The sequence below is a fragment of the Chanos chanos genome, chromosome 15 (genome assembly GCF_902362185.1).
Source record: "Chanos chanos chromosome 15, fChaCha1.1, whole genome shotgun sequence".
Lineage (NCBI taxonomy): Eukaryota > Metazoa > Chordata > Actinopteri > Gonorynchiformes > Chanidae > Chanos > Chanos chanos.
In genome coordinates this window covers 17,536,221-17,556,220 of record NC_044509.1, presented here as the reverse complement: position 1 = coordinate 17,556,220, position 20,000 = coordinate 17,536,221, and the positions used below count along the sequence as shown (strand labels likewise).

The following is a 20,000-nucleotide window of genomic DNA, read 5'->3' as shown; positions in this document are numbered from 1 at the left end:
TGTTTGTTGTGTATGTGTGTTGTGGAGTGGAGCTTGTAATATTAATTGGTAGGGGTTTACTATATATGTGTGTATTTATGAGTGATTTTTGTATATGTTTTGTTGTGTATGTTAGTGTATTCTGCAGTATGTATACGTGGAGTTTGCAGTATATGTGGGAAGAATGAATTGTACAGACAGAGGTGAAGGTATGAATGGAATGTAATCAGTGTAATAAGAGACAACGCCAGAGCTGATGGTCTTTCACACACACCACATTCTGGGAACTGGTCTGGGTCATTTCTTAATTACAGTCCACAGCACAAAACTCACTCAGCTGTAGAGAGTGGCAGAGAGTAGAAACCCCCAAACACTGAGAAATGTTGAGTCATACAAACACCAGCACTTAGCACATTAGAGGGTTCCTACACATGTTCTGTAGTGGTGGTAGTGTTGAGTAAATGTTTGCTTTTCTTTGACATAACACCATAAACTGTTTTCATGATAAAGAGGGAGGTGCCAAGGTCATGACCCTCTTGGCTCAAACTGTCATTGGTCTTCAGTGCTGTTAATCACCTCAGGCCTAACCTATTGGAGGACACACGTGCAGTCCCAGCACTCACAGTCCAATGGGTTTCTCAGGATCGTCATTAAACGGACACGGCAGAATTCTGTCCGGGCCTGACCCCAGGCTGGAGAGACTGCTTTGGATAATTCCACAAAACCATAGTCATGATGACAGCAAAATTTTGAAATCTTATGGTTGTTAACGTGGATATTGAATCAAGTACACAACCTTACATTGATAGGTTATGAATATTTCATGCATAAAATATGCATCAGCAGCGGCCGAAAGGTTTTATTTTAGAAAGCACTGTAATACTACAATATGGAAATGAACAATTCTTCTTAAAAGAGGTGTAATCATGGCAGATCCTGATTTCCTCAGCATCCTACATGAAAAACCCATGACTCCTTTTTGTCAGCATCGGTGAAAAAATCGTTGTGTCACAGGGGTTCGTCATAAAAGATGTTACGCTGTTGACATGTGCAAGCATGTCAACATGTCCTCGTCTTTTCCTGGCACAAAAGAAATGGAACTTAATTTATTCAGTAAGAAAAAAAAACAGTCTGCTGGTAACTAAATGACAAATTTATATTTTAGCTGTTGGTAAACATCGTCTTAAAACATGGACAACTTTTATATCACGAACCAGACCACTGTCTTTCAGTTTCAGATGAGTAGAAGCTGGTGGCATCAGAGGTAGACATTGCTAAACACATAACAGAGGCCCCTGTTTTATAGTAACCAACAGACTCATTTAACCATTTCATCATTAAAGAGAGATGATTGTCGGTTAAATGGGAAGGCCTGTGGGCTAAGACAGGGCTCATTTCGTCGAGTATCCACGCAGGTCGCGTGTTCGTTCCCAGACCACACAGTTCCTCACTGCCAGGACAGAGAGCTCTCAGAAGCCTCGTCTTCACCTGCCTCACGATACTAAATGAACAGTTATCCAGTGACTTTCTGAAGCAGTAAGGGCTGTATCAGAATGACTTATGTGGGGTTAGAACACAAGGTCTCACAAAAAAACTTCAGCACCATCTGTTCCAGGCACGACAAAGCCAGTGTTAAAATCCATTCAGGTCTAGTATGTGTTGAGGAAGTTTGCGCATCAGCGATTCATGGCGTAATGATGTGAAAGATGAAAGGAAAAAAGAAGACCGTAGTAAGGGAAACATGCTGACTGATGCTCTGGGCACTTACAACAAACAGATTCTTCTCTCCACCCGCTGTCTTCAGCAGCCTTCAGCTTCAGACACCCTCTGCACTCTAATGTCAACCTTTCTCTTTTCCTGCATACATCCTTCATTTTTCTAAGTAGAGAGCCAGGATTAAGTCTAACGTTAAAGAGCATTTAAATGATCACGTTGTGTTCATTTGTTCTACAGACACTCAATTCTTCTTGGCTGTAATTAGCAGTTAGGGTTCTCTGAAGCCCAAGAGCACTGTTTCCCAGCTCTGCTTCTGAAGGAAGCACTGCACAGTTAGTCCTGCTCTGATACCACAACACTGCACATGTAGTCCTGCTCTGACACTGCTCTGATACCACAACACTGCATATTTAATCCTGCTCTGATACCACAACACTGCACATGTAGTCCTGCTCTGACACTGCTCTGATACCACAACACTGCATATTTAATCCTGCTCTGATACCACAACACTGCACATGTAGTCCTGCTCTGACACTGCTCTGATAACACAACACTGCATATTTAATCCTGCTCTGATACCACAACACTGCACATGTGGTCCTGCTCTGACACTGCTCTGATAACACAACACTGCACATGTAGTCCTGCTCTGACACCACCACACTGCACATGTAGTCCTTTTCTGATACCACAACACTGCACATGTAGTCCTGCTCTAACTGATTCTGCACAACAGATCATTATCTGGTTCCTGTGTGTATTAGTAGTTTTCTATGTATTGGAGCAGTGTTGAGTATGTTACAGTAGTGTGGTGTGTATAACAGTGTTGAGTGTATTACAGCAGTGTTGATTGTGTTAGAGCAGTGGTGGGTGTGTTAGAATGGTGTTGGGTGTGTTAGAACAGTGTTGGGTTTGTTAGTGCAGTGTTAGGTGTGTTAGAGCGGTGTTGTGTGCATTAGTACAGTGCTGGGTGTGTTAAAACAATGTTGTGTGCTAGAATGGTGTTGTGTATACAGTAGGTGATTTATAGGGGGTTGAGGGGGGATGCCATCCCCCTTGTTAGCAAAATGACCAAAATGCATTCCCTTTATTAACCCGCCATCCCCCTATATACTCTATAGAGTAGTGTCAGTGACCATTGGGCCATTCCCCTGTTAAAAAATACCAAATCACCCACTGCGTGTGTATTAGTGTAGTGTTGAGTGTATTAGAGCACTGCTGGGTGTGTTAGAGCAGTGTTATAATGATAATAATAATAATAATAATAATAATAATAATAATAATAATAATAATAATACAAGTTTATTTAGAGTCCAGTATCACTGTTTATAGTCTAAAAGAGCCTTACATGTCTATAACAAAGTCAAATCAAAATGATATTATCCATAAGTTAGAGAAAATAGATGAGTCTTTAGTTTACTTTTAAAGGTATGGAGAGAGTTTGCCTCCCTAAGTTCTGTAGGTAAACCATTCCAGAGGAAGGGAGAGCGGTAGGAAAAGGCTTGGTAGCCAGCAGACTTCTTTTTAATTCTTGGAACAACTATTAGTCCAGAATCTTTAGAGCACAGGGTGCGAGGGGGGTTATAGGGTGTAATTAAGTCAGACAGGTAGGAATGCGCAAGCCCATGTAAAATTTTATATGTTAATAAGAGGACCTTAAAATCTGCCCTGGCATGGATTGGGAGCCAGTGAAGGGAAGTCAGGACAGGGGTAATGTGGTTAAACTTCCTTGTTCTGGTGAGAATTCTGGCAGAAGCATTCTGGACCAGCTGAAGACTATTGGTACTAGAGGCAGGCAGGCCAGAGTACAGAACATTACAGTAATTGGGATGAGGCATGACAAATGGTTTCTGCATCAGCCATACTTAGAAAGGGCCTAATTTTAGCGATATTACGGAGGTGATAAAAAGCAGTTTTGGTTGTGTTTTTGATATGAGTAACTAACGAGAGACTAGAGTCAAAAATTACACCAAGGTTTTCAGCTGTAGAGTTTTGAGAGATGATGCAGTTGTCAAAATTTAGGATAAGATCACTAAAAAGATGCTTATGCGTAGGGGGGACCAATGACCAGCATTTCAGTCTTGACTGCGTTAAGCATCAGGAAATTTGAAGACATCCAGCCCTTAATAGCACAAAGACATGCCTCAAGGTTAGCCAGTCCAGAGCTGTCATTGTGCTGGATAGGTAAGAAAATCTGAGTATCGTCAGCATAACAATGGAAGTTAATGTTTTAACTACGGATAATGTCACCCAAAGGGAGAATGTAAATAGAGAACAGGAGAAGACAAAGGACTGACCCCTGAGGAACACCATAGTTAAGCTCACGGTACTCAGAGGTCATATTATTATAGTGGACACACTGCTTTCTCTCAGAGAGATAAGATTTAAACCAAGGGAGCGCCAGGCAACGAATGCCAATTTGATTTTTCAGGTGCTTTAACAATATAGTGTGATCGACTGTGTCAAATGCTGCACTCAGATCAAGTAGAATAAGAATAGAGGTAGCACCAGTGTCCATGGCTAATAAAAGATCATTAGTTACTCTAGTAAACGTGGTTTCAGTAGAATGAAAACACCTGAGGCCTGACTGAAATATTTCAAACAGACTGTTAGGGGACATATGGGCTATCAGCTGAGCAGCTACAATTTTTTCAAGCATTTTTGAAAGAAACGGGAGATTAGAGATCGGCCTATAATTATTTAAGGCTTCAGGGTCAAGGTTCAGTGTCGGTGTTGTTTGCATTAGTGTGGCGTTGAGTGTATTAGAGTAGTGTTGTGTACATTAGCGCAGTGTTGCGTGCATTAGTGCAGTGTTGAGTGTTTTGGAGCAGCGTTGGGTGTGTTAGAGAAGTGTTGTGTGCATTAGTGCAGTGCTGAATGTATTACAGTGGTGTTGTGTGCATTAGTGCAGTGTTGAGTGCATTAGTGCAGTGCCGAGTGTATTAGAGCAGTGTTGTGTGCACCAGTGCACTATTGAAGGTATTAGAGCAGTGTTGAATGTATTAGAGCAGTGTTGAATGTGTTAGAGCAGTGTTGAATGTGTTAGAGCAGTGTTGTGTGCATTAGTGCAGTGCTGAGTGTATTAGAGCGGTGTTGTGTGCATTAGAGCAGTGTTATGTGCATTAGTGCAGTGTTGAGTGTATTAGTGCAGTGCTGAGTGTGTTAAAGCAGTGTTGAGTGTATTAGTCCAGTGGGTGTGTTAGAGCAGTGTTGTGTGCACCAGTGCACTGTTGAGTGTATTAGAGCAGTGTTGTGTGTATTAGTGCAGTGTTGTGTGTATTAGTGCAGTGGGTGTGTTAGAGCAGCGTTGTGTCCACCAGTGCACTGTTGAGTGTATTAGAGCAGTGTTGTGTGTATTAGAGCAGTGTTGAGTGTATTAGAGCAGTGTTGTGTGTATTAGTGCAGTGTTGAGTGTATTAGTCCAGTGGGTGTGTTAGAGCAGTGTTGTGTGCACCAGTGCACTGTTGAGTGTATTAGAGCAGTGTTGTGTGTATTAGTGCAGTGTTGAGTGTATTAGTCCAGTGGGTGTGTTAGAGCAGTGTTGTGTCCACCAGTGCACTGTTGAGTGTATTAGAGCAGTGTTGTGTGTATTAGAGCAGTGTTGAGTGTATTAGAGCAGTGTTGTGTGTATTAGAGCAGTGTTGGGTGTATTAGAGCAGTGTTGGGTGTATTAGAGCAGTGTTGAGTGTATTAGAGCAGTGTTGGGTGTATTAGAGCAGTGTTGAGGGTATTAGTGCAGTGTTGTGTGTATTAGAGCAGTGCTGGGTGTGTTAGAGCAGTGTTGGGTGTATTAGAGCAGTGTTGTGTGTATTAGTGCAGTGTTGAGTGTATTAGTGCAGTGTTGTGTGTATTAGAGCAGTGTTGAGTGCATTAGTGCAGTGTTGTGTGTATTAGAGCAGTGTTGAGTGTATTAGAGCAGTGTTGTGTGTATTAGAGCAGTGTTGGGTGTATTAGAGCAGTGTTGGGTGTATTAGAGCAGTGTTGAGTGTATTAGAGCAGTGTTGAGTGCATTAGTGCAGTGTTGGGTGTATTAGAGCAGTGTTGAGTGCATTAGTGCAGTGTTGGGTGTGTTAGAGCAGTGTTGGGTGTATTAGAGCAGTGTTGGGTGTGTTAGAGCAGTGTTGAGTGCATTAGTGCAGTGTTGGGTGTATTAGAGCAGTGTTGAGTGTATTAGAGCAGTGTTGAGTGTATTAGAGCAGTGTTGAGTGCATTAGTGCAGTGTTGGGTGTGTTAGAGCAGTGTTGGGTGTGTTAGAGCAGTGTTGGGTGTGTTAGAGCAGTGTTGGGTGTATTAGAGCAGTGTTGGGTGTATTAGAGCAGTGTTGTGTGTATTAGAGCAGTGTTGGGTGTGTTAGAGCAGTGTTGGGTGTATTAGAGCAATGTTGAGTGCATTAGTGCAGTGTTGTGTGTATTAGAGCAGTGTTGGGTGTGTTAGAGCAGTGTTGGGTGTATTAGAGCAGTGTTGGGTGTGTTAGAGCAGTGTTGGGTGTATTAGAGCAGTGTTGAGTGCATTAGTGCAGTGTTGTGTGTATTAGAGCAGTGTTGGGTGTATTAGAGCAGTGTTGAGTGTATTAGAGCAGTGTTGGGTGTGCTAGAGCAGTGTTGGGTGTATTAGAGCAGTGTTGGGTGTGTTAGAGCACCGATGAGTGCTGCGCTCGGTGTGTTGGCGGTATGTTGGAGTGTTGAGTGTATTACAGCAGTGTTTGGTGTGTTGGAATTCACAGGCCTGCAGTGTTTAGGTCGGAGATAAAGTCTCTGTGTTCTTTCTGTTCCATTTCTATGAGCTACAGACCATGCTCCTTATGTGAATGCACTCTCAGCTCCAGTGTGTGAACTGGCATTCAAAGGTCAAGGGAAGTGTTTATCATTGTTGGAATATTTTCAACTAAACTGATTTTTTAATTATGGAAAATTTGAGGTTTGATATATTCTCTTTTCCATTTTTCCCAGTTACCTAAAGAAACAGAGAGATGACAGTAAATAAAGCTAATGTAGGGGGGTAGTGACTCATCACACTGAGTTAGTCTTTAGTAAAAGGCTGTGCAGTGTCTGTGTTCTGGAGTTGGCAGTAATGTTGTAGTCTGAGGGATGAGTAATTCTGTATTGAACGGAATAGGGGTCAGTGTGAAAAATGATGGAACCCACGGCTTGGTCGTCACACTGTCAGAGCAGTAGCGTGTCAGAGTTCAGTGTCACGATCAGGTTTTTTTCCGTGGCTGTGGTATGTTGACGTTTGTGTTCAGAGGCTGCGCTGTCGAGAAGAGACGCGTCCCTCTCTGACTGAGTGACTCAAGCCTCATGAGTCAGGTCTCCAGCTCAACACTGACAAATAAACTGGCCGTGTTCAGACTCGTCCCATCACCAGCCACTGGGCCGACTGTCACGCAGCTCTCACAGAGAGTAAACAGATTCCCAATACAGTCCTATTAGCAACTTAAACTGTGTGTTTATCAAGTCACTGGGTGTAACACTAACCACCGTGATTAGAGGTTCAGTCTATGGCTGGAATACTGAGTTCAGTCTATGGCTGGAATACTGAGTTCAGTCTATGGCTGGAATACTGAGTTCAGTCTATGGCTGGAATACTGAGTTTCTGTGTGGAGTTTCCCGAGTCAGTTTAGCCAGTGTAAGAGACTGCGACTGGGCTGAGAGAGAGGAAAAGCAGAGAGGAATGATGGGCAGACAGGTGTGTTGAGTTGAGGCACTGACAGGTGTGTTGAGCTGAGATGGAGACAGGTGTGCTGAGGTGAGATTCTGACAGCTGTGTTGAGTTTAGATACTGTCAGGTGTGTTGAACATGAGTCACAGCTGTGTTATTGTCAGTAGGCTCTCAGTGTGATCACTCAGGCATGCTTACCTTTGAGTTGTATAGGGGGAATGAACATGCTAAGATTTTAACAGGCTAGTGGAACTTACATTCCAAATTCTGAGTCTAATTAGAAAATAAAGAGGAAAAAATAGCTGTATTTCTGCCCCATTTTGATTTTAACACTGGTAAAATTTTCTGCTGTGGTGGCCCAGGTTGCACTGGCTGCCTGTGTTTCCCTGTGCTGTGGCTGCCTGTGTTTCCCTGTGCTGTGGCCTCCTGTGTTTCCCTGTGCTATGGCTGCCTGTGTTTCCTTGTGCTGTGGCAGCCTGTGTTTCCCTGTGCTGTGGCCTCCTGTGTTTCCCTGTGCTGTGGCCTCCTGTGTTTCCCTGTGCTATGGCTGCCTGTGTTTCCTTGTGCTGTGGCAGCCTGTGTTTCCCTGTGCTGTGGCCTCCTGTGTTTCCCTGTGCTATGGCTGCCTGTGTTTCCTTGTGCTGTGGCAGCCTGTGTTTCCCTGTGCTGTTGCTGCCTATGTTCCCCTGTGCTGTGGCTGCCTGTGTTTCCCTGTGCTGTGAAGCAGAGGTTTTCTCAGTCAGGTTCTCCATCAGGTTCTGGAGGATCCTACAGCAGGAGTGATGGTGCTCTCTGTTCTCACCCCCCTGATTCAGGCTTTCTGTCCAGCCCGTATTTCTGTGAGACAGAGAGAGCACTGCAGGGCTAGACAAACACATTTAGGACAGAGGGTCCAGTGTGAATGGGTTTACAGGGCTAAATGACATTTAAAGGGTTGGGGTGTGTGTGTGTGTGTGTGTGTGTGTGTGTGTGTGTGAGTTTGCATGTGAGTATTTATGTGTTTGCATAAAGATTTATGCGTGTGTGTGTCTGTGTGTGTGTTTGGTGTGAGTATTTGCATGTTTACATGTATGTGTGGACATTTTTATCTGTATGTTGATGTGTATATGTGTGGAGAGAATGGAGTATGTGTGTGTGTAGAGAATGGAGTATATGTGTGTGTAGAGAATGGAGTATATGTGTGTAGAGAATGGAGTATGTGTGTGTGTAGAGAATGGAGTATATGTGTGTATGTAGAGAATGGTGTATATGTGTGTGTAGAGAATGGAGTATATGTGTGTGTAAAGAATGGAGTATATGTGTGTAGAGAATGGAGTATATGTGTGTGTAGAGAATGGAGTATATATGTGTAGAGAATGGAGTATATGTGTGTGGAGAGAATGGAGTATGTGTGTGTAGAGAATGGAGTATGTGTGTGTAGAGAATGGAGTATATGTGTGTGTAGAGAATGGAGTATATGTGTGTGTAGAGAATGGAGTATATGTGTGTGTAGAGAATGGAGTATATGTGTGTGGAGAGAATGGAGTATATATGTGTAGAGAAAGGAGTATGTGTGTGTAGAGAATGGAGTATGTGTGTGTGTACAGAATGGAGTATGTGTGTGTAGAGAATGGAGTATATGTGTGTGTAGAGAATGGAGTATATGTGTGTGTGGAGAGAATGGAGTATATGTGTGTAGAGAATGGAGTATATGTGTGTGGAGAGAATGGAGTATGTGTGTGTAGAGAATGGAGTATATGTGTGTGGAGAGAATGGAGTATGTGTGTGTGTGGAGAGAATGGAGTATATGTGTGTAGAGAATGGAGTATGTGTGTGTAGAGAATGGAGTATATGTGTGTGTGTAGAGAATGGAGTATGTGTGTGTGGAGAGAATGGAGTATGTGTGTGTAGAGAATGGAGTATTTGTGTGTAGAGAATGGAGTATATGTGTGTGTGTAGAGAATGGAGTATATGTGTGTGTGGGGAGAATGGAGTATATGTGTGTGGAGAATGGAGTATGTGTGTGTGTAGAGAATGGAGTATGTGTGTGTGTAGAGAATGGAGTATATGTGTGTGTAGAGAATGGAGTATGTGTGTGTGTAGAGAATGGAGTATATGTGTGTGTGGGGAGAATGGAGTATATGTGTGTGGAGAATGGAGTATGTGTGTGTGTAGAGAATGGAGTATGTGTGTGTGTAGAGAATGGAGTATATGTGTGTGTAGAGAATGGAGTATATGTGTGTGTGGAGAATGGAGTATGTGTGTGTAGAGAATGGAGTATATGTGTGTGTAGAGAATGGAGTATATGTGTGTGTAGAGAATGGAGTATGTGTGTGTAGAGAATGGAATATATGTGTGTAGAGAATGGAGTATATGTGTGTGTAGAGAATGGAGTATGTGTGTGTAGAGAATGGAGTATGTGTGTGTGGAGAGAATGGAGTATGTGTGTGGAGAGAATGGAGTATATGTGTGTACATAATGGAGTATATGTGTGTAGAGAATGGAGTATGTGTGTGTGGAGAGAATGGAGTATGTGTGTGTAGAGAATGGAGTATGTGTGTGTGTAGAGAATGGAGTATGTGTGTGTAGAGAATGGAGTATATGTGTGTGTAGAGAATGGAGTATGTGTGTGTGTAGAGAATGGAGTATATGTGTGTGTAGAGAATGGAGTATATGTGTGTGTGTAGAGAATGGAGTATGTGTGTGTGTAGAGAATGGAGTATATGTGTGTGTAGAGAATGGAGTATGTGTGTGTAGAGAATGGAGTATATGTGTGTGTAGAGAATGGAGTATATGTGTGTGTACAGAATGGAGTATGTGTGTGTAGAGAATGGAGTATATGTGTGTGTGGAGAGAATGGAGTATATGTGTGTGTGTGGAGAATGGAGTATATGTGTGTAGAGAATGGAGTATGTGTGTGTAGAGAATGGAGTATATGTGTGTGTAGAGAATGGAGTATATGTGTGTGTGGAGAGAATGGAGTATATGTGTGGAGAGAATGGAGTATGTGTGTGTGTGGAGAGAATGGAGTATGTGTGTGTGTGGAGAGAATGGAGTATATGTGTGTGGAGAATGGAGTATATGTGTGTGGAGAGAATGGAGTATATGTGTGTGTGTAGAGAATTGAGTGTGTGTGTGTAGAGAATGGAGTATGTGTGTGTAGAGAATGGAGTGTGTGTGTGTGTGTGTAGAGAATGGAGTATATGTGTGTAGAGAAAGGAGTATGTGTGTGTAGAGAATGGAGTATATGTGTGTGTAGAGAATGGAGTATGTGTGTGTGTAGAGAATGGAGTATGTGTGTGTGTAGAGAATGGAGTATATGTGTGGAGAGAGAATGGAGTATGTGTGTGTGTAGAGAATGGAGTATATGTGTGTGTAGAGAATGGAGTATATGTGTGTGTAGAGAATGGTGTATGTGTGTGTAGAGAATGGAGTATATGTGTGTGTAGAGAATGGAGTATATGTGTGTGGAGAATGGAGTATATGTGTGTGTAGAATGGAGCGTGTGTGTGGAGAGAATGGAGTATGTGTGTGTAGACAATGGAGTATATGTGTGTGCAGAGAATGGAGTATGTGTGTGTAGAGAATGGAGTATGTGTGTGTAGAGAATGGAGTATGTGTGTGTGTAGAGAATGGAGTATATGTGTGTGTAGAGAATGGAGTATGTGTGTGTGTGGAGAGAATGGAGTATATGTTTGTGGAGAATGGAGTATATGTGTGTGGAGAGAATGGAGTATATGTGTGTGTAGAGAATGGAGTATGTGTGTGTGTAGAGAATGGAGTATATGTGTGTGTAGAGAATGGAGTATGTGTGTGTGTGGAGAGAATGGAGTATATGTTTGTGGAGAATGGAGTATATGTGTGTGGAGAGAATGGAGTATATGTGTGTGTAGACAATGGAGTATGTGTGTGTGTACAGAATGGAGTATGTGTGTGTAGAGAATGGAGTATATGTGTGTGTAGAGAATGGAGTATATGTGTGTGGAGAGAATGGAGTATATGTGTGTGGAGAATGGAGTATATGTGTGTGGAGAGAATGGAGTATATGTGTGTGTAGAGAATGGAGTATATGTGTGTGTGTAGAGAATTGAGTATATGTGTGTGTACAGAATGGAGTATATGTGTGTGTAGAGAATGGAGTATATGTGTGTGGAGAGAATGGAGTATATGTGTGTATGGAGAGAATGGAGTATATGTGTGTGTGGAGAATGGAGTATGTGTGTGTGGAGAGAATGGAGTATGTGTGTGTAGAGAATGGAGTACGTGTGTGTGTAGAGAATGGAGTATGTGTGTGTGTAGAGAATGGAGTATATGTGTGTAGAGAATGGAGTATGTGTGTGTAGAGAATGGAGTATATGTGTGTAGAGAATAGAGTATATGTGTGTGTGGAATGGAGTATGTGTGTGTGTAGAGAATGGAGTATGTGTGTGTGGAGAGAATGGAGTATATGTGTGTGTAGAGAATGGAGTATGTGTGTGTAGAGAATGGAGTATGTCTGTGTAGAGAATGGAGTATATGTGTGTGTAGAGAATGGAGTATATGTGTGTAGAGAATGGAGTATGTGTGTGTAGAGAATGGAGTATATGTGTGTAGAGAATGGAGTATATGTGTGTGTGGAATGGAGTATGTGTGTGTGTAGAGAATGGAGTATGTGTGTGTGGAGAGAATGGAGTATATGTGTGTGTAGAGAATGGAGTATGTGTGTGTAGAGAATGGAGTATATGTGTGGAGAGAATGGAGTATGTGTATGTGTGTAGAATGGAGTGTGTGTGTGTAGAATGGAGTGTGTGTGTGTAGAGAATGGAGTATATGTGTGTGTGTAGAGAATGGAGTATATGTGTGTGTGTAGAGAATGGAGTATATGTGTGTGTAGAATGGAGTGTGTGTGTGGAGAGAATGGAGTATGTGTGTGTAGAGAATGGAGTATTTGTGTGTAGAGAATGGAGTATATGTGTGTGTACAGAATGGAGTATGTGTGTGTGGAGAGAATGGAGTACATGTGTGTGTGGAGAATGGAGTATGTGTGTGTAGAGAATGGAGTATATGTGTGTGTGTAGAGAATGGAGTATATGTGTGTGTAGAGAATGGAGTATGTGTGTGTAGAGATTGGAATATATGTGTGTGTAGAGAATGGAGTATGTGTGTGTAGAGAATGGAGTATATGTGTGTGTAGAGAATGGAGTATGTGTGTGTGTAGAGAATGGAGTATATGTGTGTAGAGAATGGAGTATGTGTGTGTGTAGAGAATGGAATATATGTGTGTGTAGAGAATGGAGTATGTGTGTGTAGAGAATGGAGTATGTGTGTGTGTAGAGAATGGAGTATGTGTGTGTGTAGAGAATGGAGTATGTGTGTGTGTAGAGAATGGAATATATGTGTGTGTAGAGAATGGAGTATGTGTGTGTGTAGAGAATGGAGTATGTGTGTGTGTAGAGAATGGAGTATATGTGTGTAGAGAATGGAGTATATGTGTGTGTAGAGTGGTGCTGGAGGAAATGGAAGACTTACATATCCCCCTTCAGCAAGAAGGCTTACGTCCTGTTGCCAAGCAACGGTTGCCAAGCAGCCTAGATAGCTGGAGCACGGCAACAGAATAGAAGCCCTTAGGAGCACGAGAGTCTATTAAACTAAAGGACACTCCTCCAACACACACACACACACTGTCACTCTCTGTCTCTCCCTCTCTCTCACGTGTACGCATTTTACACTCACATTTACAGTGGAAAAGCTCCCAATCACAAGCACACGTGACAAACCACAAAAAATCACATTTACACATTATCCTAATGACCAATTCAAATCCATGCAAAAGACGACATTGCATATGGTGATACGGAGAAAATGTAATGTCAAAGCTTCCACTGACCAAAAGCAAATTGCTGGTTGAAGAAGCTGGAGTCTGTGAATAGCAGAGTAAAGGGCAGTGGAGAGTGACGAGCTCAGATAGAGTTAATGAGGAAAAATACTGTGACAGCTAAGGATAATGACAAACCTTGTCCTGTTCATTCCAGTCTTAATGGGCAAAGACAAACACACACACACTCACACATGCGCGCACGTACACACATACACACTCACACACGCACACACACGTACACACACACTCACACACGCACACACACGTACACACACACACATACACACACACACACACACACACTCATTTACAACTCCATAAATGCTGTTTTGTGCAATCCAGTGCACACCCTGCGATGCGTTCTTTTTCTCTGACTCCATGTGGGTAGTGAATAAAGGTGGAGAAGGGAAAGTGCCTGGTATTCACGGTCTCCACTGTGAACCATCGCTCACTCTCCCTGACATCACCACTCAGTTCATCTGGAAGCCTGTTCATGAAAGTCAGATGGTTTCCCATTTCTCTGGACTAAACAGAGTTACAGACACACATGGGTTCATTTTTCTGAAACCATCAGTCACTCGGTTACGGACATACATGGGTTCATTTCTCTGAAACCATCAGTCACTGGGTTTAAGGACTGTGAGTAGTCCACAGAGATCACACAATACAAAGACTACAGAAACCACCAAAAGTTGTAGAACACCCCCAAATGATATAATATTACATATCATATTATACATAATATTTCATACCATACTGTACCAAGCTAATCGATGTAATACGATACGATGTGACACAACACGTTACGATACGATGTGACACAACACGTTACGATACGACACGACATGACACGTTATGATTAGATACGATACAATACAACACGAAAAAATGCTATGATGTATCTTAAAAGGTGCTTAAACTGAACTGGACCAGCTATGTTTGCACAGAACTGGATAAGGCTGTGTTAGTGCTGCGTGGAAACAGGTGTGTTAGCACTAAATTGGATCAAGTGTCTTGGAACTGTAATGGATCAGATATATTATCACTGGTCTGGATTAGTGTGTGGAAACTGAATCAAGTGTGTTGGGATTGAATTGGATCAGTGTGTTTCAGTACTGAATAAGTTTAGATGTGTGTAAGTACTGAATTTGATCTGTTGTGTTGGGATTGAATTGTATCTGTTGTGTAGGGATAGAATTGGTTTAGTCTGCATCAGTACCGAACTGGATCAGGTGTGCTGGGACTGATCTGGATCAGTGTGTGTAAGTACTGAACTGGATCAGGCATGTTAGGACTGATCTGGATCAGTGAGTGTAAGTGCTGAACTGGATCAGGTGTGCTGGGACTGATCTGGATCAGTGTGTGTAAGTACTTAACTGGATCAGGTGTGCTGGGACTGATCTGGATCAGTGTGCGTAAGTGCTGATTTGGATCAGATGTGTTGGGACTGATCTGGATCAGTGTGTGTAAGTGCTGATTTGGATCAGGTGTGTTGGGATTGATCTGGATCAGTGTGTGTAAGTACTGAATTGGATCAGGCGTGTTAGGACTGATTTGGATCAGTGAGTGTAAGTACTGAATTGGATCAGGTGTGTTAGGACTGATCTGGGTAAAAAGTGAATCCTCAGCAGGGCAGGAAGCATAGGACTGAAATATACAAACTACAGTGTGTCAGGGATTGTAACTGTCTGGTTATTTCAGTGACACATGGCTGAAGTCTTTCTCTCTCTCTCTCTCTTTCAGGGTTAGATGACTGCTTGCTGCAGTACATGAGGACGTTTGAGAGAGAGAGGATCACAGGAGAGCAGCTACTACACATTACTCACCAGGAACTGGAGGAACTGGGTGTTACTCGCATAGGACACCAGGAACTCATACTGGAGGCTGTGGACCTGCTCTGTGCTCTGGTGAGTCTGTGTGTGTGTGTGTGTGTGTGTGTGTGTGTGTGTGTGTGTGTATGTGTTCATATAAAATGGTAGTACCCTATACATGTCTTAAGCCATGAGGAGGTGCTGTATGCTTTGCACATCGGAGCTATTTATAAATCAGAGTTATTTAAATACTGTGATGGACTGGCGACCTGTCCAAGGTGTTTCCCTGCGTTTTGCCCAATGAATGCTGGGATAGGCTTCAGCATCCCCCTGCGACCCTAAGTTGGATAAGCGGTTTAGATAATGAGTGAGTGAGTGAATGAGTTATTTAAACATATGTAGATGTGCTTTGGCTTGGGTTTATTGTGGAAGCTTTAAATGGACCATAAACACAGTGAGGAGAATTTTTCAGTAGTGTATATTTCAGTAGAAGCATGTCTGACAGAAGATGAGTACGCCAGTGACATTCATCTTTCCATATTTGGGGGAGTGTTGGAAAACATGTATGGGCTGAGGCTGCAGGCCTTCCGTTGCTAATGGTGTTCCTGTCGTCTGACCCCTCACCTCAGCGAGACAGTCCTGAAAAAGAACCAGTACACTCAGTGGCCTCCACCATGGGTAATGGAGGGTTGAAAATTAAAAAAAGAGAAAAACATGTACTAATCTGTCTGGGATTGACTGGTTTGGGGCTGGGGTTATATCTGGTGTGTGTCACTGAGGAGTGGACTCTGTGTGGGAGTTATCATACCTGTTCACCTCTACAGCGGAAACAGGCAGTTTTATGTGTTGTGTTAGAACTCATAGACCTCAATCATGTTCATTTAGTTCTCAGTCTTTATCAGATTAAGTGGAGGATGGTCTGTCACTGGGTAGTATAGATCAATCAATTAAAGCTGAGCTCACAGATTGTATATGCCAGTTTATAAATGTAATGACCAGTGTTGGGGTAGTTATTCAAAAAAAGTAATTAGTTATGTTACCAATTACTTCTTTAAATTGTAATGGGATTACTTTACTCGTTACTCCCTTTGGAACTACACTACTCATTACTTTACTTTTGAGTTACTCTCTAAAACTACAAATTCCCCAATTTACCACATAAATATACAAGGACAGACATCCTAGTCCTTTCATTACTTTATTTTCAATGCAACAGCCTAGTGCAAAGTATGGACACAGAAAAGCAGAACTTATCAGCCTTTCATTAGAAAACAGCGTAGCCAAAACTGGTTGGAATAGCCTAAACAGTAAAAATGTTACATCAGACAGCCTACCTGGTGAAAAAATAGAAACACACGAATTTAGCCATCTAACAATAACGACCATTGTATAGTGTAGCTACATTAATCGGGATGTTGTCACTTAGCTTCAGTGGTTAATTACCGGTAGTTTCTGAGGTAGACAGTAATGCGTTTTGGTATCATCATCAGACGACAGCTGCGTTATCTGTATTTTGTGATTAAAAGTAACATTAAAGCTCTCTATATTAATCTCCTGGTTGGCTACACCGTATTTTCGAGTTTCCTCAAATGCAGCAGGCATTGCTTGCTAGCTAGCTAACTAATAAGTTGTTGGTCTTGTCCCATTGAACGGGACCTACTATCAAGGACCCAATGTCTCCTTAGTGGCAGTGGGTAGTAATGTTATAGATGCACAGTGAAGGTGAACAGGTGTGTGTGGCGTCCTAGTTGCTTCTGTGATCATGTATTTTAACATCGCTGGAACACTGTATTGACCATTTAGCACCGAGGACCAGAACGGTCCGTTTTACAAGTTAAATTGAAATATTCAGCACGAAAAACATTCTTTTGAAAAGCCGTGTGTTTTTTTTTTTTGTTTTTTTTTCTTCCTCTCTCTCCCCCTTCTTCCTTCTTCTCCCCTTTTCCTTTAATGGTATCTAAATGTTATCTTCCTGCTTCATTACTATCACTACATTATTATTATTATTATCATTATTATTATTATTTATTATTATTACTATTATTACTAGTACTACCATTATCATTATTACTGACCTTTCCTACTAGTATCATTGTCACTGCTATCACTTATGATCACTCAGTGTTATAACTATACCGATGATGATGATTATTATTATTATTGTTGTTGTTGTTGTTGTTGTTGTTATTGCTGATATTGTTATTGTCCTTTTTCTTCCTCCTCCTCATCTACTCCTCCTTCTTCTTTCCCCTCTTCTTCTTCAACTGTAACATAATGGCTCTGTGACAGGATCAATGTGATGTCTTGTTCTATGTTATGTGTCCCATGTGTGTGTATGTATGTCTGTATGTATCAACAATTAAAAAAAAAAAAAAGAAAAAAAAAAGAAAAGCCGTGTGTAACGCAGGAAAGGACATTTTAATAATCCAGTAACTGTAATGTGATTACTGAAATTTCAGCTGCTATGCTTTACTTTACTTCCTTACGGAGGTAATATGACACATTACTTTGGAACTCGTTATCCCCAACACTGGTAACGAACCAATGAAAAGACGTCAAACACTGAAAAACAGGCGTCAGGGGTTTCTGTCATTACTCATTAAATGTCCATATGACAGTTGTATGAGTGGTACAAAAGTGACTATTAAAGAAGTCCAAACCCAAGCCCCAAACAAACCATTAGTAAGATTCAAAAGACCACTGTGTTTATTTATACTTTTCAATAAACAAGCAAAAAAAAAAAAACATTCAATGGGATTGTTTTGACAATGAAAATAGGACATTTAAAAAAAAGAAAGAGCAAAGGAAACAGAACAAAATTGTAGCTATATCAAATATTGATATTTTCCTAATAAAGTATGTGTAGTATTGATGTTTGTTCAGCATCTGATGTCTGATGTCTGCTTCATAAGACCAAGTAGGGTTGTGAAGGTTTGAGGTTGTGTATATATTCTCTGTGTAAGTAAGGTGTTTTTTGTATCTGACTGTAACTGTGACAATGCGGAAAGTTGTGAGGTTAGAGGCTGTAAGGTTGCGAACCTGTTAAATTGTGAGGTTTTGAGGTTGTGCAGATATATTAGGTGTTAGTAAGGTATGTTCATATCCAGACTGCAGCTGTGATAACAAGTGAAGATTTGAGGTTGTGAGGTTGTGTATAAACATAAGTGAGGCATTTTTATGTCTGACGGTGATAATGTGTAAAGTTATGTGGTTGTGAGGTTGTGTGATGGTGTATAAGCTTAAGTGAGGTGTTTTTACATCTGACTGTGACTGTTGTGATGATGTAATTACTCTTGTGATGATGTATTTACTCTTGTAATGATGTATTACTCTTGTTATGATGTATTACTCTGTATTAGTGACACAGCAGATATTTGAACAAAACTGTTTAACATCAAGTCTAAATGTGATAAACAAACAGCAGGGAAGTCACAACCCTCTCATTCTCGCATCAGCCTCACACAAGTTCTGAGAAGATGCTCAGTGTGTGTGTGTGTGTGTGTTTAGGAGACTGTTTCTCATTTTCTCATTGGTTGCTTCAGCACCTACCCATCTGGAGATGAACTCAACAGAGCACAGCATCATGTCTGTGAGAGTGAGAGAGAGAGAGAGAGAGAGAGAGAGAGAAGGAAAGAGAATGTAACAAGGAGAGAGAGAGAGAGAGTGGGGGTGACAAAGAGAGAGAGAGGGAGAGAGAGAGAGAGAGAGAGAGAGAGTGGGGGTGACAAAGAGAGAGAGAGAGAGAGAGAGAGAGGGAGAGGGAGGGTGTTAGAGAGATGGTTGGTAGGTACAGGCGAGGGGAAATGAAGAGAAATTTTAAAAAAAGGTTGGGAAGGAATGGTGAGAGGGATTTTCAGAGGCAGTAAGTCAGAAATAGGATTTTGAAAATAGCCTGAGGGTTTAGCATGCAGACATGGGCAGAAAGGCCATCTTTCCCCTGCAGGATGTGGAGACAGACTCAGCACAGCAGACGGGCTAACAGCCCAGTGCACACAGCAGTCAAAGGCTTCTGTTAGAAACACAAAGGCATTTAAGGGAGGCTAAGAGCTCCCTCCTCAGAGGTAATGTTCTCTTTCGGGCTCCGGCGGGAATATTCAATATCATTCAAACTAGTGCAGAGTCAGCGTGGTTTGTCATGTGAGCTCGGATTGCAAACTATGCACAAACTGACTCACATAGGGATTCCTCTGTCATCTAAGTTAATTACAAAAACTGTGTTTCCCTCATCAAATCATGTAATGTATTAAGAGATCATAGGTTGGTTTTGCATTAATCTGTCATAAGTAATAATACTGTGAAATATACAAACGCAGACTGCATCATGAATTTGATGGCTTGCCTTTTTTTTTCAGAACTACGGTCTGGAGACAGAGAATTTGAGGACTTTGTCCCATAAGCTAAATGCTTCAGCCAAGAACCTTCAGAATTTCATCACGGGCCGTCGCCGTGGCGGCCATTATGATGGGCGGGCCTCACGGCGACTGCCCAATGACTTCCTTACATCTGTGGTCGACCTCATAGGAGCTGCCAAGAACCTGCTGGCTTGGCTGGACAGGTATCAGAGCTAAACAAACCCAAAACCTGAACCCTAATCCTGGTCTTTATCTACAACTGCAACCTTATCCTAATATCACCCTAGTCCTTTAACCTCATCATAGTCCTCATCATAAAACTCCAAAACACATCCACACCTGAATCTAGGACTGAATTCATAAACAGTTTGATCTATCTATCTATCTATCTATCTATCTATCTATCTATCTATCTATCTATCTATCTGTTTTCTATCTATCTATCTATCTATCTATCTATCTATCTATCTATCTATCTATCTATCTATCTATCTATCTATCTATCTGTTTTCTGTCTATCTATCTATCTATCTATCTATCTATCTATCTATCTATCTATCTATCTATCTATCTATCTATCTATCTATCTATCTGTCTATCTATCTACCTATCGATGTATCCAGTTTAAATTAATTAGATTTTTTT

General features: G+C 41.6%; 1 protein-coding gene across 1 annotated transcript in view; it reads left to right on the top strand.

Moving 5' to 3' along the window:
- LOC115828538 (connector enhancer of kinase suppressor of ras 2) overlaps positions 1–20,000 on the top strand; it is a 45,426-nt gene that overhangs the window by 1,352 nt on the left and 24,074 nt on the right. Inside the window, exons 2-3 of the mRNA XM_030792560.1 lie at positions 14,936–15,099; positions 19,356–19,558. Of these exons, the coding sequence (XP_030648420.1) occupies positions 14,936–15,099; positions 19,356–19,558 (367 nt within the window). The remainder of the gene's footprint in view (positions 1–14,935; positions 15,100–19,355; positions 19,559–20,000) is intronic.